The sequence below is a fragment of the Malaclemys terrapin genome, chromosome 15 (assembly GCF_027887155.1).
Source record: "Malaclemys terrapin pileata isolate rMalTer1 chromosome 15, rMalTer1.hap1, whole genome shotgun sequence".
NCBI lineage: Eukaryota > Metazoa > Chordata > Testudines > Emydidae > Malaclemys > Malaclemys terrapin.
In genome coordinates, this window is record NC_071519.1 from 27,820,666 (window position 1) to 27,848,611 (window position 27,946).

The window sequence follows — 27,946 nt, forward strand, 5'->3', positions numbered from 1 at the left end:
GGTTCTTTATTACAGGATTTCTATTGGAATGAAACCAGTTCTATGAATATAGCCCTAGAAGCGTGCTTGGTCTCCAGACTTTTTTTTAAAACTGAAAATGCATTGAACAGAGACATTCCTGAAAGGCAGCTCTAATTTCTGCACTTCAGATTTAATATTCCACTCAATGAACAAAAGCTTGGTGACACCGAAGAAGTCTGTGTTATCCTAATTGCACCTCACTTGAAGGAAGGGCCCACAAATTTCTTTGTCCACATTGAACATTTAAAATTTCTAATTAATGTTTTACCTTTAAAGGGAATTGCAGTGCTCGTTAAGAGATGCCAGACTGAATCCTGGGAACTGAAATTCTCTCTCTATTGCCAAAGAGCAAGTACAGCACGGACAGCAGCAGTGAAAACTACCTCTCTACACGCACCATTTATAAATTCGGTTCTGGATGATTTTCTCTAGGGGGCAGGGGTGAGTTCACCCCAGGGCTCAGTCAATCCTCTGGCCTCTGTGCAGAGACAGCAGATAACAGTGGCCAGTTACTGCCAAAATTGCTGGTAGTTCACATGTTGCAACACCTGTCCACAATGAACTTGGGTGAGACCCACCAACTAATCTCACATAACGCAGGCCACTCAGCAATTGTATGGCAAGTTTTGCTTACTGGAGATGAGGGGTCAGTTTCAAATCCCTAACATAGCGACAGAAGGCACATAAATCTCATTACCAACCACTAAGAAGCCATCAAGTCTCCCAGGGCAGTATTTTCCTGAACTACAATGGTTACAAGACATAATATAGGGGTACCAGAATGTTACTGATGCAGCTAGTTTCAAACTTTCATGCACGCGAGCAGTTTGTATCACCACCTTTGTACCAAAGCTAGCAATCCTGGATTTTACCATTGACTATGCATTTTATATTACTGATATACATGGCACTGTGCAATATGTACAAAATACCATACAAACAAATCCACACCCTGTGGTGTTCACAGTCCAGAGACAAAGCACTCCTATCAAAGGCAGAATGAAGAACAGTTCAGACAGGGACTTGAATTCATAAATTATAGTGCTTTTGAGTTTTCTGCCACTCTAACATGTCCCAGAATCCTGAGGGTACCCAGGACAGATGTTAGGTTCTAGGACTCTGCATAGAGATGCAGGATTATGTCATTGATTCATCTGACAGTTAAACCACGTGGGTCTCATTAGCCCCAACTCACAAGGATTTTTAAAAAAAGAAGCACTTGTAAGGCAAGAGAAGGGCTAGGAGTGAGAGATGAGACATAACCGGGAAAATCTCTAGAAACAGCCTGAGCTGGCAAAGAGTTATTGTTCTTTTTAAGAATTAAGGAAAATTCCCAATGGGGCGACAGGTGAGAGTTTTGCACATTAGCTCTGTGTGTGAGCTGAGCTCAAGATAATTCACAACCCCCTCTAAAGTGAAACTACTACTCAGATGTAAGATTTCTCTCTCCACCACAGCAGAGATAACTGAGCCCATCACTTACACAGTCTTTTCAGAAACAGTCTGTGCCACCAATTCATAAATCTGGGCGCCGTTTTCTGACATGGAGATGACGAAGAAAGCTTTGTTATCTGGAGAGACACAAGAGAAGAGTAATTTAATCTGATGCCTCGTCCTGAACAATTGTATCTCAAGTTCACTGAAACCAGGCAGATACCCATACGTTATTACCACCCAATAAGGTATACTGCAGGAAGATTCTGTGAAGTAAACCAGCAGGCAAACTACATAAATACAAAGAAGTTTCATTCTCGAACACAAATGGGACTCTGGCTTCCAGGCCTGACAAAAAATAGTTATTGCTCCTCACACCTCTTTAAAGTCGGTTTATTTCCCCTCCCTCTTCCCGGGTCACCTGGCATTTCTAAAGCCCTTTTCTTCTGGGGATCACAGAGTACTTTATTTTACAAACATTAACTAGCGCTCACACCACCTCTGTAAAGATACTACCCCATTTTACAGAGGGGTAACCGATGTAGGCAGGTTAAACGGCTCATCCAAGGTAACACTGCAAATCAGAAGTGCAGCTGAGAATTAAATCCAGGAGTCGCGACTCCCAATGTCCTGCTCCAACTCCTAGACAAAAACTTCCTTCCTCAAATGGCCTTGCCTTTGCATTCCGCTTACTCCTAAGTTTTGCCCATTGGTTGCACTGACCTGTCGCCACCTGGCGAACCAGCACAGTGTTCAGCTTGATAACAGGACTGAATGTGTGTTTGCTGTCAGAAGTGGATGCCAGGATCTTACTGTGACACCTCAGCACCAGTTTATCATCTTGCTTTTGCAACAGCACTAGAATATCCTCCAAGAGTAGCGTGTAGAGATCTGTAAAGGGCAAAAACAGGCCTGGAATGGGTTAACGAGTCACTCCCTCACATCACACCTCATGGCACATAAGGGGTAAAAAAAGGCTGTATTTTCTATTATATATATACAGAGGCTGTGCCAGCCTAAGCAAAGCTTGCAAATCTCTCTCATCAGAACCACAGCAGAGGGCTACAGATGGGACTGGCTCATCTCCCAACAGACTGCGGGGCCCCAGCATGGTCCTAATGATACTCAGACACATTTCAGATTTGACAAGAATAACTGAATCCGCTTGAGGAGCAGACATGAAGTCATACAGGCAGCGGTACAGCTCATAATTGGGAATCACAGCTATGCCACATCTTTCCCCCCGTTGGTCACAAACCCAAGTTTAAGTTGACTGGTGGGATAAGTCTCACCAATAGTCTTGTCCCGATTAACTTTCCAGGTCAGAGGTCCTTCGTGAATCATCTTCTTCTTGGTTAAATCCAAATTCTGTCAATATGGGGGGAGAAGAAAAAAAAGTAGCTTTCATATGGGGTTCACTGCATGGGAACTTTGGAGGTCAAGGTAAAAGGCACTCCTGTCAGAAGACCAGTAGCTGAATTCAAAGAAGGTAAAATGAGATTTAGAATCTGTGGTATTTGTGTGAACCTAGAACCTGTGGGTCGTTTCACTCTTCAGCACTCACTGACCTCGTGCCATATGAAAGAAACTTCTGTTTTCCCTGTTGTGAAAGGATAGGATACTCCCACCCTGTATCAGGCACAGGGGGATGTCAGGACTGTAAAGGGTGAGAGAATGGAAGCTTTATGTGTAGGCACCGGAACCAGAAGGCCATGCCCCCTCCTACTTTTTAACATGGGCGTAGTTTGAAAGGGCAGCATGCCCCCCCGAAACTGCAAGCCTCAAGCAGGCATGGAGCAGCGCCAGCTGGGGCTGTGCTTCACAGCGGGGGAGCTTATCACTGTTACCAGCTCTCCAGCCTCAAAATGCAGCTCCAGCCAACGCTGCTCCACGCCTGCCTGAGGCTTGCAGTTTGCGGAAGGGGGGGGCACACCGCCCCATCCCCTAAACTATGCCCATGTTAAAGAGTGAGGTGCATGGCCTCCAGTGCCAGTGCCCCCCTCCCATCCTGTACTCTTGGTGAATGTGATAACATGGGGTCTCCTGCCAGTGGCAAGAGGGGGTTGGGAAGGTGAATGGTGTTCCCAGGGATAAGTGGGGCAGTGAAAGCTTCTGGGTAGTCTAGGTAAAGGACAATAGGGGAGAGGCTGTGGTCAGGGTATTTGATGACTGGATTTAGCTTCTAAGTAGTGGGTGGATGTATAGCATTTTTAGTAGAGGGGACAGTTTGTAAGTCTATATGGAAAGTTGGGTTTGATCCTGTGGCCTATGGTTTTGAAAATTAGACACAGCATGAAAGTAACAACGTAAGACTTTCTGACACGCATGTATCTTCAAGGTATAATGTTCTAATGAGGTTTTGTTTGGACGAGGGATTTGTGTGTACAGCCTTACACAACCTCAGACATTTTCAGGGGAGGATTTTCTTTTACATGAAATTCTGAGGCCTTATCATAACAATGATGGTTTCCAGCAGTATTTTGGCAACAATTCATACAAATGTTTGGAATTTATATTTTACTTCGTTAATGCTTCAAAATGTGGACTGTACGTTAAGAGTGCCTGCAGCACACTCTGAAGAATGAATTGTTTTGATGATCTGCTGGACTTTATAACATCACTGAGTTATTCAGGGCTCCTGACAGATGTCATGGCTCCTGACAGATCCGCAGGCAAGCTAGTAGAGGTAGTAATTTTCATTAGCCATTCCTTCCAAGTTTCAGAGTTGATATCAAGATGGCAGATTTTATATTTCCATGATTCCTTTATTTCTTAAAGAGTTTGCAAGCCTTTTTTAGTAGGCTGGCAGATCATACAAAAGAACTTTAGGGTGAACTCCATGAGCCTTGAAACAAAAATACCTCTTTGGATATTATAACATGTTAGAACTTCCACATGGTCACTAACAGTGCAAGAAACAGTATATACTACTATGAAAAGATGAACGTTGAGTGTATATCCTGACAATTTTTTGTACATTTATACCAAAAGGTGCAGCCCTGTCATAGAATCATAGAATATCAGGGTTGGAAGGGACCTCAGGAGGTCATCTAGTCCAACCCCCTGCTCAAAGCAGGACCAATCCCCTGACAGGTTTTTGCCCCAAATCCCTAAATGGCCCTCTCAAGTATTGAACTCAGAACCCTGGGTTTAGCAGGCCAATGCTCAAACCACTAAGCTATCCCTCCCTCCCTCAATATCTGTGCCCCTTCCCCCTAAACCAAACTATATCAGAAAAGTTACAAGCTCCACTCTGAGACCTGCTGGAATTTAAACAGGACATGAAGCATAGCACTCTAGCACTGGATTTAGAAGCTCGGCTACCTATACCATTGGATCTTCAATGTGAATCAAGCATAGCTACAAGTTCCACTTGTGAAGCCAACAGAATGTCTAAGCTTTGGTTCTCCCAAAGGACTTCCTTGTTCTGCCAGCAGTATTCTGAAGTAGGAGATAACGTAGAGCTACCCCACCACGAGGTGTACATACTCTATTGGTTGTTTCAGAAGGGGATATAAATGCCGTAAACCAGTTCTCTCTCATGTGACATACAAGTGAAAAACCTCGTATTCCATAGCAGTATTGTTCCATGACATTTACAAGTTCCACAGACACTCTCCGTTTTGCAAGATCAAGTTATTAAATTCATGGAGACCTTCCAAGAGCAACCGGAGATTCAGGTTTTCATATCTAATAAATGTTCCACTTAACCTTTATATAAAATAAATTCACCTCTCACCAGAGACGCTTCATGAGAAGTTTCAAGTGGAATGAGTTTTTTTTGACTTTACAATAAAGTTATAGCAGGAAGCGTCACCAGCTTAACTACAAGGGGTCACGATCATGGCTCAATAATCACTTCCGCTCCATCACTCACCCTGATCTCATCCAGCATAGGGTACTCTGACTGCTTCAAGTAGGACAGGTCAAGGCGACGCTGATAATCTTCCAAACGCTGGAAGACATGTGATGAAGTCATGGTTATACTGGTTTGGGACAACTTGGAAGAGTCCAAGTACATACAGGTGACTCCAACCACAGTGCTAGCGATTCTGGATTGTTTCTCTTCATCTCCCCATCATCCACCCTTGTCCAGCCTTCTCATTCCCTCCCCTCCTACCTGCTTATTCTCAGATTCTTTGACCGCCTGGTTCACATAGTTAAGGATCTGACGGCAGTGATCCGCTGCTTTCTTCACTCTCTCCTTCTCCTCAGGCCGTTCTACAACAGGGCAAAGAAATAAAGACGTGGTGAGCTCCAGGGGAGGAGTAAAAGGAGAATTAATTAAGAACATAACATAAGAATGGCCATCCTGGGTCAGACCAATGGACCATTTAGTCCAGTATCTAATGCAACACATCGGCCGCCCCCAAGATCAAAGAGGGAAGCTGGACTTTGTAAAACATTCAATTAGCTTCATCACTTCACAGATTAATGATGGAAATAGCTTCACGTCAGAGAGATCTAGGTTTGGATCACATTGGACACAGGTCCATGATACTGATCAAACAGTAGAGGCGGCATTCTATAACCTTCCCTGCCCAAAACAGGGACACAAAGACTTTCCAGAAAGTTTCTCCACTTCATCAATTCCTGCCCAAAGGGAATTCTGAGCTGAGAGAGAAGTTTGCAAGAATTCCATTCTAGTTCCCAGAGAGGTTGATCAGGGCAGGCTGAGGGTCGGGGGAAGAAACAGGAAAGATGCATTTTTTTTTTCCCCATGTGCTGTCTAATGTTTAAAGAGACGGAGAAGCTGGCTCAGTGGTGAATGCATAACATCTGATACAACTACTCATACTTTGAAACCAATGTGAAAAAGTGATAGATTGTTAACAGCAAGTAAACATGACTAAATAATTAGAGAGAGTAAAAGAAAAACTGCAGCTTCTAAGCTGCAGCCTTTTCTATAAAGGACAAACATTTTAGAAATAGGGAGGGGAAAAAAAAATTCTGTGCAAACATGAAAGTAATACTATGGATCAGGTCTCACTGCAGCCAGCATCTGTTATTAAACCTTTGTTAAGAAGGGTGCACGTGGGATTACCACCAAGCTTTTGTGCAGTTTCCAGGCTGAGCTAGGTGAAAAATGGATTTTTCTGTTTGTTGACAATCAAAAAAAATTGTTCTGGGTCAAATCCAAAATGGAATTTTTTGGAAATTCTCTCCGAATCAGAGAAATGCAGGACTGGAAGGGACACTCACGGCATCCTCTAGTCCATCCCCCCGATGCTGAGACAGGACCAAAGTAAACCTAGACCATCCCAACAGGTGTTTGTTTAACCTGTTCTTAAAAACCTCCAATGACGGGGATTCCACAACCTCTCTTGGAAGCCTGCTCCAGCCCTTAACTACACCTTTACTATTAAAGTTTTTCCTAATATCTAACTTGAATCTCCCTTGCTGTACACTCAACAGCTTACTTCTTGTCCTACCTTCAATGGACACGGAGAACAACTGATCACAGTCCTCTTTATAGAAGTCCTCAACATATTTGGTGACTACTATGAGGTCCCCCCGTCAGTCTTATTTTCTCAAGACTAAACATGCCCAGTTTTTAACCTTTTCTCATAAGTCAGGTTTTCTAAACCTTTTATCATTTTTGTTGCTCTTCCATGGACTTTTTCCAATCTGTCCATATCTTCCCTAAAGTGTGGTGCCCAGAACTGGACAGTATTCCAGTGGAGATCTCACCAGTACTGATTAGAGCAGGACAATTACCTCATGTGTCTTACATATGACACTCCTGCTAATATACTCCAGAATATTAGCCTTTTTTGTAACTGCATCACATTGGGGATTCATTCAATTGGTCATCTACTATAACCAAGATCCTTTTGAGCAGTACTACCACCTAGCCAGTTATTCCCCATTTTGTAGTGCTGCATTTGATTTTTCTTTCTCAGGTGAAGTAATTTCCATTTGTCTTTATTGAATTTCTCCTTGCAGATTTCAGATCTCTAATTTGTCAATGTCTTTTTGAATTCTAATCCTGTTCTTCAAAGTGCTAGGAACCCCTCCCAGTTTGATGGCATCTGCAAATTTTATAGGCATACTCTCCACTCCATTAACCTACTCATTAATGAAAATAATGACTAGTACTGGACCCAGGATGGGACCCCAGTAGATACACCCTCCAGTTAGACAGCGAACCACTGATAACGACTGAATAGTCATAGAATCATAGGAGATTAGTGTTGGAAGATACCTCAGGAGGTCATCTAGTCCAATCCCCAACTAAATCATCCCAGCCAGGGCTTTGTCAAGCTGGGCCTTAAAAACCTCTAAGGATGGAGATTCCGTCACCTCCTAGGTAACCCATTCCAGTGCTTCACCACACTCCTAGTGAAATAGTTTTTCCTAATATCCAATCTAGACCTCCCCCACTGCAACTTGAGACCATTGCTTCTTGTTCTAGTCTTTCAACCAGCTGTGCACCCACCTTGCAGTCATTTCATCTAGACCAAATTTCCCTAGTTTGCTTATGAAAATATCATGTGGGACTGGGTCAAAAGCCTTACTAAAATCAAGATACATCATATCTACAGTTTTGCCTCTATCCACTAGGCCAGCAACCCTGTCAAAAAGGTAATTGGGTTGGTTTGGCATGACTTGTTCTTCACAAATTCATCTTTCCAGGTATTGAAGTTAGGCTAACTCCCCGGGTCCTTTTTGTTCCTCTTTTAAAAAAGAAAGTGACTACATTTGCTCTTCTCACCATCTCCATGAATGCTTCCAGAGAATTGCTACAGTTCCAAGATTGAGACAGCTAGTTCCGTAAGTATCCTTGGATGAGTTTCATCTGCCCAGGTAACTTGCAAAAGTCTAATTAATCTAAATACTCTTTAACCTGTTCTTTCCCTATTTTGGCTTACATTCCTCCCTCTTGCTAATATTTAAATTTAAAGTGGTCATCCCTTGGTTACTCCCTCCACCTTCTGAAACAAAAAGTTGTCCCCAATACATTCCAAGAACTTCCAGATTAATTTTCCAACATCTGTTTAGTTCAAGTTCCCCATTATTACCAGATCTTGTGTTTTGGATATTTATATTTGTTCCAATTTGAAAAAATTCATTTATATTTCAGGCATTTTGACAAAAGCAAAGAGGACAAGATTCACAAAACAGGGGAGGAGCAACTCCCTCATAACCAAGCATATCACTAGTGTCAGGCTACTCTCCTGGGATGTGGGAGACCTGGGTTCTGACTGATGTGGAGAAGGGACCTGAATTTGGATCTCTCACATCCTAGTAGAGTCCCTTAGCCACAGGGCTATGGGATATTCTGTAGGAGTCTTTCTTAATTCATCCCACTGAAGATGTTCCATGTTGTATAAAAGAAAACAATAGTCATTGGAGCAGAGATTCAAACTGGATTCTCCCACATCCTGATTAGAATGCTACAGTTATCACGCTAGAGAGTCCACTGCCCAAAACCAGAATGAAATTTTTCTAATCAAGCAGAAAGAAAAAAGGTTGTGTTTCAACACGACCATTTTGGTCACTTTTTGGTTTGGTCGAAACTAGTTTCGGGTCAATCAAATCTGCATTTTAGTGACGTACAGGTGAGCAAGGTTCTGCTGTGTGTATCAACGTTACTACAACCCTCTGAAGATTTAAAGGGTGGTAAGAGTAGCAATATTAGATTCAAAGTCTATCAACATCCAGTGTGAAGAGAGAACCTCTAACATTCACACTATTTCCAGAACCTAGGTATTAACATGACAAATATATTAAAAATGCTTATGACAGAATGTTTAAGCTTGCAGGCATCAAACCTGTTTTGAACCTTATTTCCCAAGTGCATGCGCTTTTCTCATAGGGAGTGGATATTAGAAAAGGCATGAGAAAGGGTGGAGGACACATGCTGAGAACAGTCACTGACCCATGGCAGTGAACCGTCCATTATACATACATTTTTAAGAGTCAGATTTGTTTGGCAAAACCGCCAAGATGCGTGCACAAAGATAATGGCTCCCTCGTGGAGATGCTCTACCTGAGTACTTAGCGATATTATCCAGCAGAAGGGGGTACTTAGTCAGCCTCTGCATCTCAGTGGGAATGATATCTTTCAGCTGCAACCGGCGACACAGTGGATTGCTCTCAGCATCCTAAAATTGAACAGCGTAATAATGGCATTTGTCATTTTTATTAAGACTATAATTACCTGAACATGTACCATCTATTCATCATATAAATGTCTATTACTTCACATTTCCGGTAATTAAATACAAGACAAGAAATGCCTAGATTTATCACTCAGACTACACAGCCCAGTTTCATTTGCAATTACATATAAGAAAGGCTCATCACAAAAGCAATGGCTTCCTTCCCTCATTACTTCACACAGGCTGGTACCATCCATAATCAATCTCAGTCACTGCCATATAGGGAAGACATCAGCTTAGTCTTTCACACTACGTAGACACTACATTTTTCAAAATTACATCAGTCTTTGTATTACCAGAGTTCCCATCCAGTGGTAAGGCAGATAATGCTCTCCTCTTCAGATGGCACACATGCTGAGATCCTTCCCAGTGGGATAGGTATACCACGTCTCTTGCATTCAGGGCGCACACCCAACTGTTTACTGGGCCCTGCTGTGCTACACAGAACCCCTGTTCCCAATCGGGTATGTGCACAGTGTAACAGGTATGGGTATCTAAGTCCTGTAACTGAACATGCTTCTCTCTACCAGCACATTATCTTTAATCCTCAACATTAAAGGTTCACCTGTCCAGAAGTAATTAACAGAGACAATCTGGTGTTGGAAATAATCTCAATCCAACAGCAATGTCAGATATAATCCTGCTAATTGTATTAACCTTATTTACAGCCCCCGGTTATCCTTCACTGACCATCATCCCAACTTGGGACCAGTTCCAATTTTTGAGTGAAACTCACCTGCACAAAGGTTTGGAAGCGAGAGTCTTTCTTCTGCCGTGATTTGATCACCTCTAGAGCAAAAGGCTGGTTACTACAAAAGGTGGCAGTTGCGTGTTTCAGGTTCTCCTCGCCTGCTCCACTGAACTGTGCCAAGAAACCCAGAAGCCAAATTTAGACAGAGACAAACTGGGCACATGAGCTCTGGCACATGCTGGAATTGCTCTCAGAAAGCAAAAAAGCTGCCCAGACCCCCAAAATAGCCATGTTTACACCTCCTTGTCTCTAACGGATACAGACTGCCTTTAAGGCTTCTTCACCCCAACCCGCCGAGGAACCCTTTGCAGCTGAGAAGATCTCCGGTTAGGCCTGCTTTTACACAACCCACTTTTCACAATCACTTTCTTTCTATCAATACCAAAGGCAGAAGGTACTGCAAGGCACTGAGGTCACTGCTGACTCAGAAGAGGACACAATGCCATTGCTTTGTCCATCACGCCATTGAGTCAAAAATCAGCCTTGGTGTAAGCAGGTACAACTACACCGATTTAAATAATGAGGGACGAATTGGACCTATTTTACTTTGCCATTGGCCTGTACATGCAAGTCCAGGGTTGTCTGTGAAACCATGTGGTTGGGCCATCCACTACAAGCTCCCGGGATTCAACATGTGATCTTATTGCCTGCCCCAAACTTCTGCAGTGAGATGGCAGGTTGAGTTGGGGGAAAGAAAAAAAAACACAAACAATTAGCAGGGCTGATGACTGCAAGAGACTGCGCTGCAAACCCCTGTATCTGCTCTCCTTGGCACTCACCCTTGAGACAGCCTAGGGGTATGTCTTCACTAGCAACATTAAAGCGCTGTCGCGGCAGTACTTTAACGTGGCTGTGTAGTCGCAGCACCAGCGCTGGGAGAGCGCTTTCCCAGTGCTGTAAAAAACCACCCCGCAAGGGGAGTAGCTCCCAGTGCTGGGAGCACGGCTCCCAGTGCTGGTGCACAGTCTACACGGTCACATTACAGCACTGAAACTTGCAGTGCTCAGGGGGTGTTTTTTCACACCCTGAGCGAGAAAGTTGCAGCGCTATAAAGTGGCCGTGTCGAAAAGGCCACAGATTCCCTGAAAATGCCTACTACTTGGAATGAATTCCTGTTTTGGGTTTGCCCATTCAGCTGAAAAAATCTCAAGGGACTGCATTGGAATGGTGAAAAATGCCCAGCCTGCTGACATTCCAAGCCTTCCATCCACACACTTTAAAAGGTGACCTGCAAAGGAAAGGAACATGTGCGCAATTTTTTGCTTCTTTACAATAAACAGAGGAGACCCAAAAGGTTTGGGGCTTCCCTCCATCTGAAATAGCAGGCCTACGTTGCCTTCTTTTGGCTAGGGGAATGGAGCTCTGGTGGGATGAACACATCACAAGAGACTGAAAGCTGAACAACTGAAAAGGGAAGGAGTTTTAGCCAAACTCGGAAACTCTAAATTAAATAGGTTTCACAAGACAGCAACAGAAAGTCTGACCCTCGGGATACAAGCATTTTTTGAAGGACACAAACACTCCCAACTCCTTCCACTTGGGTCTGAGGAAACTCCCACTCCAATTGTCTAGTAGTTTTATGAATCCTCCAGCAGAAATACTTTATATTCTCAATATTTCCAAGGTAAAAATATAAGTAATCCAACCACCCAGCAAAAGCCATTCATTTTCACTCACTCACACACACACACACACACACACACACACACCCCTACACCTTTCTGTCCTTCACACATAATAAAGAAGCAAAAAAGGCAGACAAGTTTTCCCCACTAAGGAGGTCACCTTTAAAGAAATGACTCACGTATTTATCTTTAACTGAATAAAAGCACTCCACTAGATAAAGCACTCTGCAAAAACTCCATGTTGAGCTCCCTCCACCTTCTCACCATCCTGTGTCCCCACCTCCATATCAGCGCCACAGAAATAACCAATTTCAGATATTACGTTCTTGGTGGGTGCGAATTACACTGGTTTCCCTGGGGCTTTATTTACTATGGTTATTGGACTCTCACTTTCAGGAATATTTACATTTCTGAACAAAGAGAAAAAGAAATTCATCTTACCCAGGTTAGCAAGTCTTCCCCAATCTGATCAATAACAGAGGTCTCATTCCGTTTACGGACAGCTTTCATCTGATCATTCAAACCAGCTGGAGGGGGAAAAAGGCAAAAGAAGGGATAATTAATATGATCTAAATTGGTCATTTATTTCAAAATGCAAACAAACCAAAAAGGAGACTGGATTCGCAATAATCACCCGGCAAATTAAAGTGAAACAAGAGAAGTGCTAGATGGTAGGCTAATATTGATAAACAGGAATCATTAATAAGAATGAACAATAACCACCCACTCCAAGAATTTTCCCAACATTACTTTGTCTACTTCACAAGGAGGAGAGGGTTAATGCTATTCTAATTTTAAAATGTGGGGAAACAGACATAGTAAGGTTACAGCGAGTGGCTTGCCCAAAATCGGTGATACAGCTGGAATCCTAAACAGTCCCTTGCTCTAACCACTAGGAAACCCTGCTTTTCAGAAGCATCAGCATCCAAATATATATTGCTCCTTTTAGTAGCCCTCTGCCTATTATCCTCCTGGGCAGCACCTGTCTGGTTAGTTTTTTCGCACGTGCCTATGAGTATTCATCTCAGTATTGCTCTGTTTATGAAAAAGGGAGCGTACATCACCTCAAGACAGCTTGGGGATGTGGATGAGAACAAGAGTATCTGGCACCTTGGCAACAGATATGCTTGCAAACCAAGTGTGAAATGATTGCGTGCACGTAATTCAAGTGCTGTGTGTGGATGCTCACTATGTGCCGATATACTTATGCATACTTGCATCAGCAAGCATGTATATCTCAGATGTGTGCATCCATCACTGCTGTCGTGAGGCTAGCAGAGCTGAAAGGTGCCTCATCTGCCCTTACTGTGGAGCAGAAGGATATCCTCCAGGTTTGAAAAGATTTTGCGCAGGTCAGAGGGGGTCAGGATGCCTTCACGGAGTACACGCTGGTAGAAGACCTGATGCAGCACCTTCAGCGTGCGGACGTGAGCTCGCTCAGTGTAGAACAGCTCTGAAGAGAAATACGGGATTATTACTCATTTAACGCAGGAACAGTGTGTGGATTCCAATATTGTCCATAGCAGGAAGCCAGAAACTGCCAGCAATTGAGTTACTTAATAAATTAAGCAATTTAGAGAGCACGTATTAACTCTGGGGTCAGGAACCTGAATCTGCAAAAGTCTCTCCCCTCATCGGTGCCGTCCTTGCTGGCCCAGATTCTCGTGTACTAAGAAATCAGAAACCATGCTCCGTTACCCTAGATACAGGAACATGCAAGGAAGCAAACTTGTTACTGAATTAACCATCTACTTGGGGTAAATTTTAACACCTATCAGCTCACTCAGTCACACACAGAGCTCTGTAGACTTGTATGATTTGAGATCAAGGTGAAGTCTCCATGAGTGTGCTGGGATAGGAGCCATTCTCTTAGATCCTGCTTTTTCCAGCAAGCAGTATATAGTCCTCCCTGCCTCTTTACTCCTCCAAGCATGCTGTAAGCTGGTCCTTGTTTTGCCATATAAAATTGCTTGCTCTGCTTTGGGACTGAGCCAGTCTAGCATCTCTGCATGTTACCTACTGATAGATCAACTCTATACCAGCAGTTTGCACCTGCTTGAAGTTTGAAGGTTCCAGGAGTTGGTGGGTCAGCAAAGAGACACCCATGAACTCACCATTAATCACTTCCTGGCGTTTGATTTCGTGGGGTTTCAGCCCCAGCAGCACCTCTTGGCTCACCAGCTGCTGCCAGTTGGGAGGATCAGTCTCAGTGTCAAAATCAAACAGCTCATCCTCGCTCTGAATATCCCCAAAGCCCACACTGTCCATCCTGAAGGGAGAGAACACGCCAGTCAGACGCCTTCTGATTCAAGCACCAACACAGGGAAGAAAACGGCAAAGTGGAGGCAGAGGGGGGGAGAAACAGTTGTAAAATGTTAAGAAATACTCAGGGAAGCTGCCAGAAGCCTTCTGGTTACAGATGCAGTTTGGTACTTAGCCCTTTTACGGAGACCTTTATCTAAGGCTTAGCATTCACTCTTACAACACCCTCTGCATTGAGTATTATAATCCCCATTTTACGACATAGCTACACAGAGGTGAAGTCATTTGCTCAAGGTTACATAGTAAGACAGCAGAAGGGGAGTGTGTGTGTGTGGGGGGGAAATCATCTCTTCCCTCCATCTGCAGATACTACCACAAAGATTTAGGGCTTGTCTACATTGGCAAGTTTCTAAACAGAAAAGCAGCTTTTTGCGCTCAAACTGCAGATGCGTACATGGTGCCGAGCCACTTTGTGCACAGAAACTTCCCAGTTGCAGCGCTGAAAAAAACAAAAAAAAAAACAAAACAAAAAAACACACACACACCCCAGCTCAACAAGAGTCATAAGGCTATTTGTGCAGAGGCTCCAGCGCTCTATGGCCAGTGTAGACACTTGATTGCTTTCTGTGCTGTAATTTGGCCTCCAGAGCTGTCCCATAATGCCTCAAGTGACCGCTCTGCTCATTGTTTTTAACTTGGCTGCCTGGAGACATGCGCCCCTCCCCTTTCAATGTGGAATGCTCATGCTGTTGAACACAGAGGCAGGTGGGCATGTGTGTGCACGAGAGAAAGACGGGGGCTGATGTCGGGATTTCCCCCTCCCCCTGCCTCAGGACTGGTTGCTTCCTGACGCTGTCTGAACTTACAAGACAGCATGCTGCCAAACTCTGTCCCCCAAAACACAGTCTCTCCCCTCCATACACCCACACCCTCCCTGTCACACACTTTCCCCCACACACTGCAGTTGAAAAGCAGCTGGCAATGTAGTAGGCAGGGCCGGCTTTAGCTTTTTTACTGGCCCAAGCAAAAAAAAAAAAAAGGGGGGGGGGGGCTGGAATGTGCCGCCCCTTTCAATGGGCCGCCCCAGGGACGTTCTTCCTCGTCTGGTGCCTGGAGCCGGCCCTGGTAGTAGGATGCCCATGGAACAATTGGATTGGGAAACCTGCATCATGTGTCACTGTGCTTGCCCCATGGGGCATTGCAAACCCTTCTCAAAGCACCTGGCGGCCAGTTGCACAATGGAATAGCTATCACAATGCACTGCTTTCTTTGCTGTTGCAAGAGCTGCTAATGTGGATGCGCTCCAGCATCACAAGGAACGCAGTGTGAACAGGCAACAGCGTTTTAATAAAAGTGGTATAACTTGTGGCGCAGAAACTTGCCAGTGTAGACATACCCGTAGGAACAGAACCCAGTATTCTTAACTCCCAATCCAACCATTATAAGCAGTGGTAATAATAATTAGTGCTTTTCATCCAAACATCACACAGCGCTTCACAACGTGGGTATTAATAACCCCACTACCCAGTACTATTATCTAGGACGGTCATTGAAGCTATTTTGAACAGGGACAGATTACAAATATCACTGAGCTCTACTTTATAAGAATGTGGCTGGTGGACAGCACACTTGACTGGCACTCGAGACCTGGGTTCAAAGCCCAGGTCTGCCACTGGCCTGCTAAGTGCACCTGGTCAAGTCATTTCATTTCTCCATACTTCAGTCACCACCCTGTGGGAAATGGGGATAACTATGCTGACCTCCTTTGTAAAGTGCTACATCAGGTATTACCATAAAGTAAAGTAACGTCTTTAGTTCCAACTAGTTCACAGCCATACTCACTTTCGGAAAGGTTTTGGTGTTCCCAAGTCAGCTAATCTAAACAAAAACACAACACATTACAGGATTAACTTGAGTAATGGGATTTCATTCCATTCAGCGGAGCTCCAGAGTGAAATCTTAAGGACTGGTTTGTGTCTCTAGCCAAACTTGACATTCTAGCCCTGGTGCTGAAGAGAGAGTCTTCTAGTACAATTATAGTGGGAGGAAACTCAAGTTTCTCCCCCCTTCTCCCCTCACCCCGCCCCGAATAAATGTTCAAAATAGGCCATGCTGCCAATGTTGTTCTATAGACCCAATATAATTGCTACACCCTTCCCAGCTCCAAATAACCTGTGCCCATAAATACCTATCAAGTTCTCCTTCCTCCTCTTGCAGCTGGTCCAGCGGAGGGGATGGGAAATCAAAGATGGTGTTAGGTGTGCGGGGCGCGCCATCCATAGAGTCACTAGGAGGTGGAGCATCTCCAGACTGCTTGGGGCCTGAAAAAGAGAACGGTCAAGGGTTTCCAGGAAAGATCAAAACACAAAACTAGTGTTCAGAGCTCTCTTGGAAGCTGAGGGGGGACAAAAATAAAATAAACCCAACAATTCCTGATCTTTGAAAGAAAGAAGCCTTAACAGAGAAGCATTTAACATTGCATTCATCTGTTTTTGCAGGGCTGGGCACTTGAGCACTGAAGTTGGGGCTATTTCTTCCTCAGGATGATCAAACAATACAGAATTTGGAAGCCACATTCAAGGACCCAGTGACATAACTCAGCACAGATCACTGAACACGAAGAGTCAGCGTCTAAGGGCCTCAATGTTAGTAACATGCTCTTACAATGGGATGGCAATTTGCACATCCTGTCCGCAATACAGCCTTTAACCCTCCCCACTCCAGCATCCTCTCACCTGTCTCGCTGTCCTTGCTTCCCTCCGGGGAGGTAAAGGGCCCCATAGCTAAAGGAGACATAGGATTGGCAGGAGGGCATGTAGTGTCTGTACCATCGCTGGAGGACCCACTCTGGCGCATCTTGACCAAGTCTGGCGGCTCTGGACTAACTGAAGAGGCCGTGGATAAGTGCTTTGGATGGCGCTGCTTCTGAATTTCCATGGCTCTGCCAACTGAACAGAGAGAGACCAGACAGAGATTGCTGGAGGCCTTCCTGTCTCCAGAAACCCTCAGAGATTTCAACAAATAATTTCATTAGCTTGCTTTGTTTTTTTAAAATCACATCTCAAACCCAATGAGTCTCCAGTTAACGAATGGCTACTCAAGCTCTGATACGAGGATGTTGTTCAGAGAGTTTCTTTAGCCGACATCTAAAGTACTCTGTGCATTGTGGAGGTCACCTAAACAGATTTTAAGTCTCATTGGGGCATAGGGTGACGATGGGTGCAGAGACCAACTGATTTTTCAGACAGACAATTAGTAAGCAGAACGCACATTCCACAGTCCAACATACTTGCACTGCTGTCATGGCGACTCGGTCTCCGTGGTGGTCCCAGGATACTGGGGAAGCCTCTCCTCTTCACTTTTTCCTCCCCTTCTTTCTCTTTCTTTATACTTTGCTGTGGTTAATCCGCAACCAAAGAAAAACCAAATGAGTAACTCATTTCTTCAGGAGTCAGTTATAACTATACCTGCTACTACCTCAGAAGTTCAAGATGGTCGAGACCTATTCACACCAGTTGGTCTATCCCTATCCCTCTCTGTCAGCGCAGGACAGTTCACACCAGTATTTCGATTTCCAGCAGAGAGGAGTGGTTTCTAAGGGTCATTTCCTTACCCAGAGCTTTTATACGACTCGAAGTATGAGAAGAGGGTGACCAGGAGTCAGGCAGCCAAATGAGAGAGGAACAAAGCTAACGTGTCAAAACATAGGCTCTTAAATCCATCTTTAGACACCTGACACACTGGAGTGTGGAGCAGCCCCAGCTCCCACTGAAGCCAATGGAGGCTGCAGACACTCAGCACCACTGGAAGTCATGGCCACTTATATTTAGGCGCTTAAGTATGGAGTCTTACTTGAGGCACTCACGTTTGAGAAGGTTGGCCACAGACTCCGGATGTGCCGCTCTTACCTTTATCTTTGGCAGGAAACCAATACGTCCACGCTTCTGCTCCAGGCTCCGGGACTCCTTGACTTTCACACCCAAATATTTCATGTAGGTGAGAATCACATACTGCATGGTTGAACTGCAAGACAAATAAAAAAAGAGAGAGGGCAACTGGTAAAAACTGAGATTGGCAAGCCTCTTAATTAACAAGCTGGCATACAGAGGTTAACAACTGATTTTCTAATTAAAATCCTTCTCTGGCATTGGGGCACCAATTCCTTTTGATGTGACAGTCACAAGAGACCAGAAAACACCTTGCCCATCATAGAATCTGTCCTCTTGCAAGTGCAAAATATAGTCCCAGATACCTGCTGACTGATACATCCTCTGTAGCAGTGGTTCTCAACCAGGGGTACCCGTACCCCTCAGTGTACTTAGACCTCTTCCAGGGAGTACATCAGCTCATCTAGATATTTGCCTAGTTTTACAACAGGCTACATAAAAAGCTCTAGTGAAGTCAGTACAAACTAAAATTTCATACAGACAATGGCTTGTTTGTACTATACACCAAAATGTAAGTACAATAGATATATTCCAGTTGATCTATTTTATAAATATATGGTGGTAATGAGAATGCAAGCAATTTTTCAGTAATAGCGTGCTGTGATATTTTTGTATCTGTATGTCCGATTTTGAATGCAAGTAGTTTTTAAGTGAGGTGAAATTTGGAGGCAACGTCAAGACAAATCAGATTCCTACAAGGTGTACCGTAGTCTGGAAAGGTTGAGAACCACTGCCCTGTAACATCTAGGCAATTATTCAGAAAATGTTTCCAGAAGTTCTAGAACAGTAAACATACTAGTAATACCACAATGCAGATAAGTCTCAGCTGCAGTAAAACTTGCCCCGATACAGTAAGGCTCCATCCAGACTGATCTCCGACGGAGAGCACATCTAGAAAATGAAGTTTGCTGCTACAGCCAGCAGAGGGCTATCTTGTCCTGCTCAGCAAAAGTCATACATGGAGCCAAGCGACAGCACTTAGGTGAGGTGATCTTAGTCCACATGCAAACTCCACAAAACTGGTACATTACCTCTTGTCCTCTTCCAGAGGCTGAGAAGTCATCCTGAAAATGAGAGAGACAGTTTAAAGAACACAAACCAATCCCAAGCAAAAAAACACTCTCAGTCAAAACAATCCAGCACGACAGCACCTATTTGTATAGTGCCTCCTCCTTGAATCCTAACAAACCCAGCCAAACTCCATAGGGAGAAGCCAGTAGCTCTTCTAAAAAAATCAATTCTGAGGCTGCAAGTTTCTTTGAGCCAACTAAAAAAAATTCTGGGTCTGACACTCGAGATGCCAAGAATGGAAGCCCTGGAGCTGCTATTTAATATGTATTCCAGGAATAAGCAATTCCACTACAGACTATCTGGGGATATTTGCTCTGGATTCATTCTCTGATGGCCACCATTATACTGATGGGTAATCCAACAGCTGCCAGAAGCAAACTAGGGAGGAGGGGAAAGGTGATGACCCTGAATTGTTTTCAGTTCTCAACTCCTTTGCTTTGCTCTCATCAAGCCTTGAGTGGATAGAAGACAGTCTGCATGTTACCCCCACATTCACACACGCTGCTACTTACAACACCTCCTCAATTTTTATAATTATCTGCTCCGCACACGCTCGCTCTCTCTCCAACGTGATCCGGTCACGGACACGTTCTGCATCCAGCTTGGTCAGTTCATTTTCGGCCAGCGTCAATCCCATGCTACGCTTCTGTCTAAATAAGGAGAAAAAATAACCCCATGAAATAACATACCTGGGTGATGTGAACAAATGGCCTCCCAGCATTCAGAATGCTCGATAGTTCCAGTCCCACCTCTCCTACCAAAATGTTATATGGCCTTGGGAAAGTCACTTCACCTCTGTGCATCATTGGCCCAAGCAGTAAAGCAGAGCCCATACCACTTCACGGAGCAAGGAGGCTTCACAAACTGCAAATACAGCTTCATGAAACTGTAGCCTCTTCTGAGGTCAAGGGAGGCAGCCAGACTGCTGTACAATAAGCTGTGCCCCACATAGGAAGAGGCGGAGACGGGCAATAATGGCCAAGGAAGAGAGGAAGTCTGATCTGAGCACTGTGCACTCAGTGTCTGTGCCAATACAGAGGCCATTTGAAGAGCCCAGGGCTGGCCTTCCAAGCAATCACAGATTACCATGCAATTGCTCTGACTACACACAGCAGAGGAGCAAGTGAGCTCCAAAATTCTAGAGTATCCCCACAGTGACTTGCTAACATGGAGGATTCATCTAGGCCAAAGACGAATTACCAAGTCCTGGAAGTTTGAACTTCCCTCCATATTAACAGAATGTTAACTCGGAGCAGGGATGAAGTTTAGTGCTCAGTACAAACTGCAGTAAAAAGAGTCTACATACCTGAAATCTTCCAGATGCCTCTGGACATCTGGATAGACTTTATCTTGCATAGTTTGGATATAATGGCGGTGCAATTCCTCTGGAATGAGTTCTGGCCTTCTTTTTTCTGCCGGTGAAGGGAGGAAGAAGAGGCGGGGTTTCACTTTAGAACACTGTATTACAATAGTTACTCTGTATTAGGAGAAAGCCATCCACATGAGCTCTTCAGTCTACGTAGCAGTGACCTTTTACCTCCTGCTGTCTGCCACGTGAAAGTGCATTAAGCGCCAACAGCATTGGCTATACCCAATATCACACTAAACAAATACAAGATGTAGGTGCCCACGCCTCCCATCTAGCCATATACCAGAGCGTATAGAATGTTCTTCCCAATCAAACACCAACACGACCACCTACCTGTCTCTCCAAGTTTGACATGCAACACTGTCTAGGTGTCAAACACACACCTGAAGACATACCCCCAGAGAGATTTCTTTAAGAGATCCGTTAGGACTGTCTCAAACAGTAGGATCTATGCCAACGGACACTCAGTATAAAAGGACCTTACCTAGATCAATAGATATTTCATCTGGAACTGGAACCTTCAGATTCTGAAAAAGGAAAACAAATGTAAGAGTGAGACCATACGAGACAGGCTCTTCTCTCCCCATAGGCTGATCAAATCGGAGCACTTGCAGGAATCACAAAGGCAATTCCCTCTGCTCAGGACATATAGATTCTAAGGCCAGAAGGGACCATTGTGAACCCCTAGTCTGAACTCCTGTATAACACAGGCCATAGAGTTTCCCCAAAATAATTCCTACAACTGATATTTTAGATAGCATTGCACTGTTACTAGGTGCATCATGGAAGTGGTTTCACCTTCCTCCAAGGCATGTGGTACAGACCCCTGCTTTGGGCAGGATATCAGATGAGCCTGTCCATGGGTCTTATCCATTATGGAAAAATAGAGGCTCCTCGTCTTCGTAAAACAGATGCTAACGTGGGAATTTTGTGCAACTGTCGCATCAATTTAAGCGGCAGAATCCAACTCTACAGCAACGGATGACTGCCCCGGGTTATCTTGGATGTCAAACTCATTCCACTTCCTATCAAAGGACATGCTGCTCGCAAATCAGGGGGTTTCCAGAGTCCTGAGGTTGTGGCCAGCTTTATTCTCTTACTTTCAGTGCTAAGATTTTAACAAGGAACTACAGTAGTTACAGGAGACATATGGAAGAAGTGCCTCTGCCTGCGTACAGCTTTGGTGGGGGGGAAGGTTAGAAAACCAGGACTAACTTGATTTTTTTTTTGTTTAAATTACATTTGAAAAATCTTACTTCCGTTTTCAGATTTCTGAGCATTGGTGGCAATGCTATGACAGCACAGTCAATCCAGCCATTGAGTCGTTTCAGTTTACTCAACTATAAATAATGATCATACATTTTAAACTCGGCCGAAGTAAATCTCAACCTGATAGACCACAAATGATAAAGAACAGGGAAGCCATATATAATGTATAATGGCTGCGAGCAATAGATGAAACACTATGTAAACCCCCAGAAGTTTGAGGCACTGGAGAGAAGGCTGTATCAGCTTTAATCCATAGCAACAAAGAGCACGTGCACAGTACATGTCTGTAGTGCTTTTCATTGTGAAGCTCTAGTTACACACACACACACACACACACACACAGCGCCAGTGAAATGCAGCACCTGTAGGTTGGAAATCACCAAATAACTGGAGTGCAGAATACTTTACAATATGCGCAGAGTGGGGACCAAAGGGAGTTCTGGCCTACTCTTATGAAACCGGTCATGTGATCTTTCAGGAAGAGAGACAGTATTCTGGTATTTAAGACCCCCACAGACAACAGCTTTTACCCCAGAAAACAGAAGGCTAGGTCTACCCGGCCTGGATACGAACGAAGGTTCCACAGTGCCTATAGCATTTCTAAGAGCTCTCCAGCACATCAGAATGAGTAAGGTAAAAATCAGTTCCTTCAGAGTGGTTGCAGGGGGAGACAAAAGGGCACACTTGTCTTGGAACCTACCGCAGCTCGGTCCAGGAAGAACTGGTTAAACTCAAGGAAGACACGACGAGTCTCTTTGGAGTTGGTCTGTTTGTACAAGTCCGTGTAAAGATAGCAGAGCTGGAGGAAAGAGAGAGAGAGAGTGAATTTCTACCTGTGAATTTCCTCCCAAATGTTCAGAGGAGATAAGCCTCTCAAAACTCCAGTTACTGGCGAAGAACTTGTAACATGGCTGTGCTGAAGAGATGAATCAATACTTTTAGAGGCCATTTTATTTATCTGACATTTCCCTTCATTTATTCAAAAGCTTGACACACGCATGAGAGGTGAACCTTCACGCGAAGAGAGCTTCATTTTTCTCACTGCCAAAGCAGCTGCACTATCCGGGATTATGTTGCTTAAGAGAGAGGTGACTCCAGACCACTCAGGCCAACCCCGTAAATCTGGCCCAGCAGAACCATTCCAGAGTGACATCTTACCAGCGTTGCTGGGTCAAACTGGGACACCACATGATGCAGGAACACAGCCAGGTGAGCCGGGCGAGATTTCAGCAGCTCGATGTTCTGGAAACAGCTGCATTGCCCATTAATCTGTAAAGACACAGACAGTCCATTTCAATTGCACACAAAGGCCTGTGAGAAACCTGGAAGGCTTCTTCCCAGTCGAATGGCTTCTCCTTTCTTTGGTAAGCAACAGAGCAGAACCAGCCTAACTCCACGACTCATGGACTGCCATTCTAGCCCTTCAGGAACAGCTCAGCATCAGCCCACTTCCTGGTCTTTTCCATACAGTTTAGTACTTGAAAACACTTTCACACAAGACATAATGGAACAGAATCAAGAGCAAATTACTATTAAAACCCTTGAGTACAAAGGTATTAGAAGAGATCACTGCTGAAGCAACACTGCAGTTTACAAAAAGCCAATTAAAGCTAGGCAATACAATAAAGCAGATTAATTTCTGGTGAGGTTAAAGTTATGGGGAAAAGACAGGATAACAAAGAATCACAGACTATTTTAGCGCCAACTCTGAAAGTGCCATTTGCCGTTAGTTAGGGCCAACAGTGACAATGAATCCTCTCTTTTTTTTTATTAAAGTTTACTAGACAAGAACTGTCTGCTAACAATATGGCATGACGTGGTCATAACAGAGGCATAAGGAAAGTGTTTAGATGCAGCTGTGTCCCATCCCAAAGAAATGGCTTTGTGACAGAGAAGAGCGATACCCACCTGCTCCTGTTCAGTGTCAAAGTCGTCATCCTCTGCTCCGATGATCTGAGGTGCCATGCGGGAGGAGGGACTCCCAATACTGGATTGAGAATCCTGGGGTGTTGAGAGAGAAAAAAAAAATGCAGAGAGGTTAATGTCTCAGGGAAGGTTTCTCTTTGGCAACCGCCTATAAGGAGATTATGACAGTTTCATTTTTAAACAGTCACTCTTGAAACTCAGTCTGGTCTTTAGACCAAACAGCCCGAGTTTAAACTGACCCAGGCCTTCTTTCTGATGCAGCGAATGGACAGGACCCCTGGTCCAAGGAGGGCCCCAATCCTAAGGGAAGCATTGGAAGGACTTTGGCCCACTGAGGCACCAGAAGAACAAAAGCCCTTGTTCTGAGCTGAAGCTGTGATGAACTTGTGATCACAGAAAACCCCTGGGGTGGAGTCTGAAGGACTTTACACTGGTCAGAGCCCTTGGAGTCAGGGGGCGATCTCTGGGAAGCTGATTATCATGCATGTAGGTTCTTTTATTGTTTATAATTTTTCTGTAATGCGTTTACCTTAAGAATAAATGTGCTTGCTTATAAAGTGCTATGTGGTATCTTAACTATGGCAATTATACAGTTTACTGTCTGTGAGGAGAAAAGACAAGCAGGCCAGCTTTGAGCTGGGGAGCTCGAAGTGTAAGCAGGGAGCTGTGCAGTCTGGAAATACTCCAGTCAGGAGGGAGAGTGGCGCAGGTCCCGTCCCCCCCGTCCCGTCCCCCATGCAAGAGAGCTGTCAGCTGAGGAGCCTGGAGCCTACAGTGGGTGCCCTTGCTGGACCACAAGGGGGAAATGCAGGTTCCTGAATTGTGACATTAGGATCTTCCCCTTTTAAGATAAGAATGCTCAGAAAAGCCACAGTTAATAGGTTTCAAACCCACATTGAATGGCCTGTTTTTGTATTCTCTGAACGTCACCCATCAAAGTGAGAATACCTCCAACGAGGCATGCGGTGAGGTGGTATATGCCTAGCAACTTCTTTCTGAAAATGGGGGCATTTGACTTGCAGCAGTTCCCAAACTATATCAGGTTTCAGAGTAGCACCCATGTTAGTCTGTATCCGCAAAAGGAACAGGATGCACTCTGTATGCATCCGAAGAAGTGGGCTGTAGTCCACGAAAGCTTATGCTCTAATAAATTTGTTAGTCTCTAAGGTGCCACAAGTACTCCTGTTCTTTTTGCAAACTATATCAGTTCATGTATCACCCTCTTAAACTGTTGCGAACTGAAGGAGCATCAGGCGGACATATCGCCAGTGGTGTATGCACCACAATTTGGGAACCAATTGAGAACTAATGGGTAAGAGGCATACCCTTTAGAATTCTTCCTCAGGAAAATTATTCATTCGAATAACCAATAACTACTGCTGACAAAAGTTTCTTTTCCCCATTCACAATGACATCCCTGAGGTCCCAGTTACACAGTGATTGAGTGTCCCAAGGCAAGAAAGCCTTCCTCCATTTAGGGCGGGGCTGAAGGAATACAGACATAGGTGACAGCTCCAGCCATTTGAGAGACAGTTGTTTTGCAGCAGATTATATACTTCTGATCCTTTAATGGACCCCCTTTTAAGCTCCATAAATATTTATTTGGCCAATTAAAGTTTCCTGCACAATTCTTAATTGCATTTTATTTTCTATGGCAAAAAGTCAATTTGTGTTCCATTTAGACAACAGGGGGGAAAAAAAAAAAAAAGGATTTTAATGGACTCATTACAGAAGCAGCAGCAGCTATGGTCACACTGCTGCTTTTGGACTCACAGTATCTTGAATCTCACTCTTATCAGGACTCTCCTCCAGGGAAATCCGTTCCTTCAGGCCACTCCGGGGACTCTGGGAAGGAAGGAAGGGCAATCCTGGTGAGTATCAGCAGGCTCAGAAAAATAAGAACTGTAGAGTAAGTTCTTGAGTAACAGACAAATTTTACATGGCTCACATTCAGTGGATTGCTAAGTAGCTGCCAGAAATAGCCAAGAAAAGTTAAACCCTAAATAGACACCCATAGACACACTATCTAAAACCAGTAACTTAATATGTTTCTAGGACACATGAAAGGAACTGAGTAAATTAAGCTAATATTGACAGAATTTCTTTCCTTACAAAGGCTACTACCTCAAATGGTAATTTTGCCCTGCCTAGTCCCCTTAAAATGCAGTTCTCACTGATGTTATATTGCAGTGGTTTTCAACCTTTTTTCATTTGTGGACCTCAAACATTTCAAATGGAGGTAGGACCCATTTGGAAATCTTTGGCATAGTCTGCAGATCCCCAGGGGTCTGTGCACCACAGGTTGAAAACCACTATTATATTGCATAAAAATGAGAGGGAGCAAACCGACTATCTTGATCTTTTTCTGGTCCCTGTTCCTTTAATTTCCAATTGCAGATTGAAACCCCACCCAGCTAGACTCCTACATCATCGCTAATAATCAAGAAGAAAAGGGAGAGGGGGCAGCTGAGATTCTTCAAGCATCAAACAACAATACAATTCCCACTCTTCCCTGATCCCCGCAAAATAAAAGGAAACCCATGCCACAGTTCCCTTACTGACAATGGCCTTCCACTTAATAGGTGAAGATTTTGAAGCCTGTGAAAACAGAAGGGGATAATGGAAACTCATTTGCTACCTTAACTATAATAGGTGTGACTACTGCTGGCTGTCATTAATAAAAACAGACCCCCTTCAAAGCCTTGCATTTCTTGGGCTCAGCTCCCCTGTAAGGGTGCGAGAGCCCCACGGCCCACCATTCCCCTCTATAAGTCAATTTTCAATTCTGCAAAGATTGTCTGTTTCAGGAGTTTTTGTCTAGAGTTTTTATAAAGTCTTCTTTCAACTTTACATTTCAGTGAGATTTTGTTCATATAAACCTAAAACCGGAAACTCAGACTACAACTACATGATTAATTTTTCATGGCAGTTTTCTCTCAGGGATATCAAATTATTTACAGAACTATCAAACCTCACACAACCCACTAGGAGGTAGAAATCATCATATCCCCAATACACAGCTCAGAAAAATGGCCCATAAGTTCTATAACAGCCCCAGTCCCAATTCCCCAGTACTAACCAGACAATGCATTAATTAAAGGTTAGGTGCTAAAACACTGCAGCAATGGGGTCTTATTAGTACCTAGATAGTTAGCTGATGGATTAATAAAAGAAAAGACTAACTACTGGTTAATGACTGATGTGTATCTGGTAGGAGTGATGCTTTTCCTCACACTCATGGCAACTTGCCCTGTGACTGTCTGAGTCATTCTAACCACATACGGAACATTAACGTGTTCTTCCAGATACTGTAGTTTGTCTCATTTCTGTAAGACACTGGCATTCATCTTTCTCAGCCTGGTAACAGGGAATGTGCCAGGAAAACCCAACCCTGAAAAACATGGTATTTTCCTTCCCCAGTGCCTCAGGGAAGACTAGCACTGCAAGCTTCCTCACAACAGTGTCTTTGGTACATCCCTCAAAGCGCTGTCCTAGTATTGTGTGCGTGAGAGAGCGAACATATGCATAACACATGGAGGACAGAGCTGTCAACCTAAAACCCATTATGGGAAAAACAAAACGCAAAAGGGACAAAGGTGGAGCTTCGGAGCTACCCTATACTCACATCAGCAATGTCACTGTTCGGCCGTGAGCCGTCACCACTGCTGTAGTCTATTTTGCTCAGCCCATCCCCACTCTCAGCCTCTACTTCACTGATCTGCAGTGACTCCGTCACAGATCTGGAGGCCAAAACTCCATCCTAAGAAAGAGAAAATGTATTAAGAGACTGCCCGAAGCAGGGCAATGAGGTGTTTAAGGAGTAGAACACTTATGATGATAAAGCCCTGGCTGGCATAATTTAGCTGGTCCTGCTTTGAGCAGGAGGTTGGACTAGATGACCTCCTGAGGTCTCTTCCAACCCTAATCTTCTATGATTTTATGACTATGATTAGCAGGTTCAAAATTTGACCTAATCTGCTTGATCTATAAAACTCCACATTTTTTAAATGGCGGTAGATGCTTTTCTAAGCAATAACATCAAGAGCACGGTGCTCATGAACAGCCTTACAACATGCAATGGGGAAAAATTTGCTTCTACTGGTCAA

General features: G+C 44.1%; 1 protein-coding gene across 3 annotated transcripts in view; it reads right to left on the reverse strand.

Moving 5' to 3' along the window:
* The window catches only part of ARHGEF12 (Rho guanine nucleotide exchange factor 12), a 98,653-nt gene that overhangs the window by 14,371 nt on the left and 56,336 nt on the right, over positions 1–27,946 (reverse strand). For all 3 annotated transcript variants that reach the window (XM_054005739.1, XM_054005738.1, XM_054005740.1), the window contains 24 exons: positions 27,466–27,600; positions 25,614–25,685; positions 23,823–23,915; positions 23,073–23,183; positions 22,615–22,713; positions 21,130–21,172; positions 20,583–20,688; positions 19,789–19,926; positions 19,237–19,269; positions 18,167–18,281; positions 17,548–17,653; positions 16,994–17,206; positions 16,447–16,579; positions 16,101–16,136; positions 14,111–14,265; positions 13,303–13,449; positions 12,438–12,523; positions 10,357–10,482; positions 9,449–9,563; positions 5,576–5,676; positions 5,333–5,410; positions 2,748–2,823; positions 2,179–2,346; positions 1,505–1,592 (listed from right to left, as the gene is read on the reverse strand). In XM_054005739.1, coding sequence (XP_053861714.1) covers positions 1,505–1,592; positions 2,179–2,346; positions 2,748–2,823; positions 5,333–5,410; positions 5,576–5,676; positions 9,449–9,563; positions 10,357–10,482; positions 12,438–12,523; positions 13,303–13,449; positions 14,111–14,265; positions 16,101–16,136; positions 16,447–16,579; positions 16,994–17,206; positions 17,548–17,653; positions 18,167–18,281; positions 19,237–19,269; positions 19,789–19,926; positions 20,583–20,688; positions 21,130–21,172; positions 22,615–22,713; positions 23,073–23,183; positions 23,823–23,915; positions 25,614–25,685; positions 27,466–27,600 — 2,573 coding nt within the window. The remainder of the gene's footprint in view (positions 1–1,504; positions 1,593–2,178; positions 2,347–2,747; positions 2,824–5,332; positions 5,411–5,575; positions 5,677–9,448; positions 9,564–10,356; positions 10,483–12,437; positions 12,524–13,302; positions 13,450–14,110; positions 14,266–16,100; positions 16,137–16,446; positions 16,580–16,993; positions 17,207–17,547; positions 17,654–18,166; positions 18,282–19,236; positions 19,270–19,788; positions 19,927–20,582; positions 20,689–21,129; positions 21,173–22,614; positions 22,714–23,072; positions 23,184–23,822; positions 23,916–25,613; positions 25,686–27,465; positions 27,601–27,946) is intronic.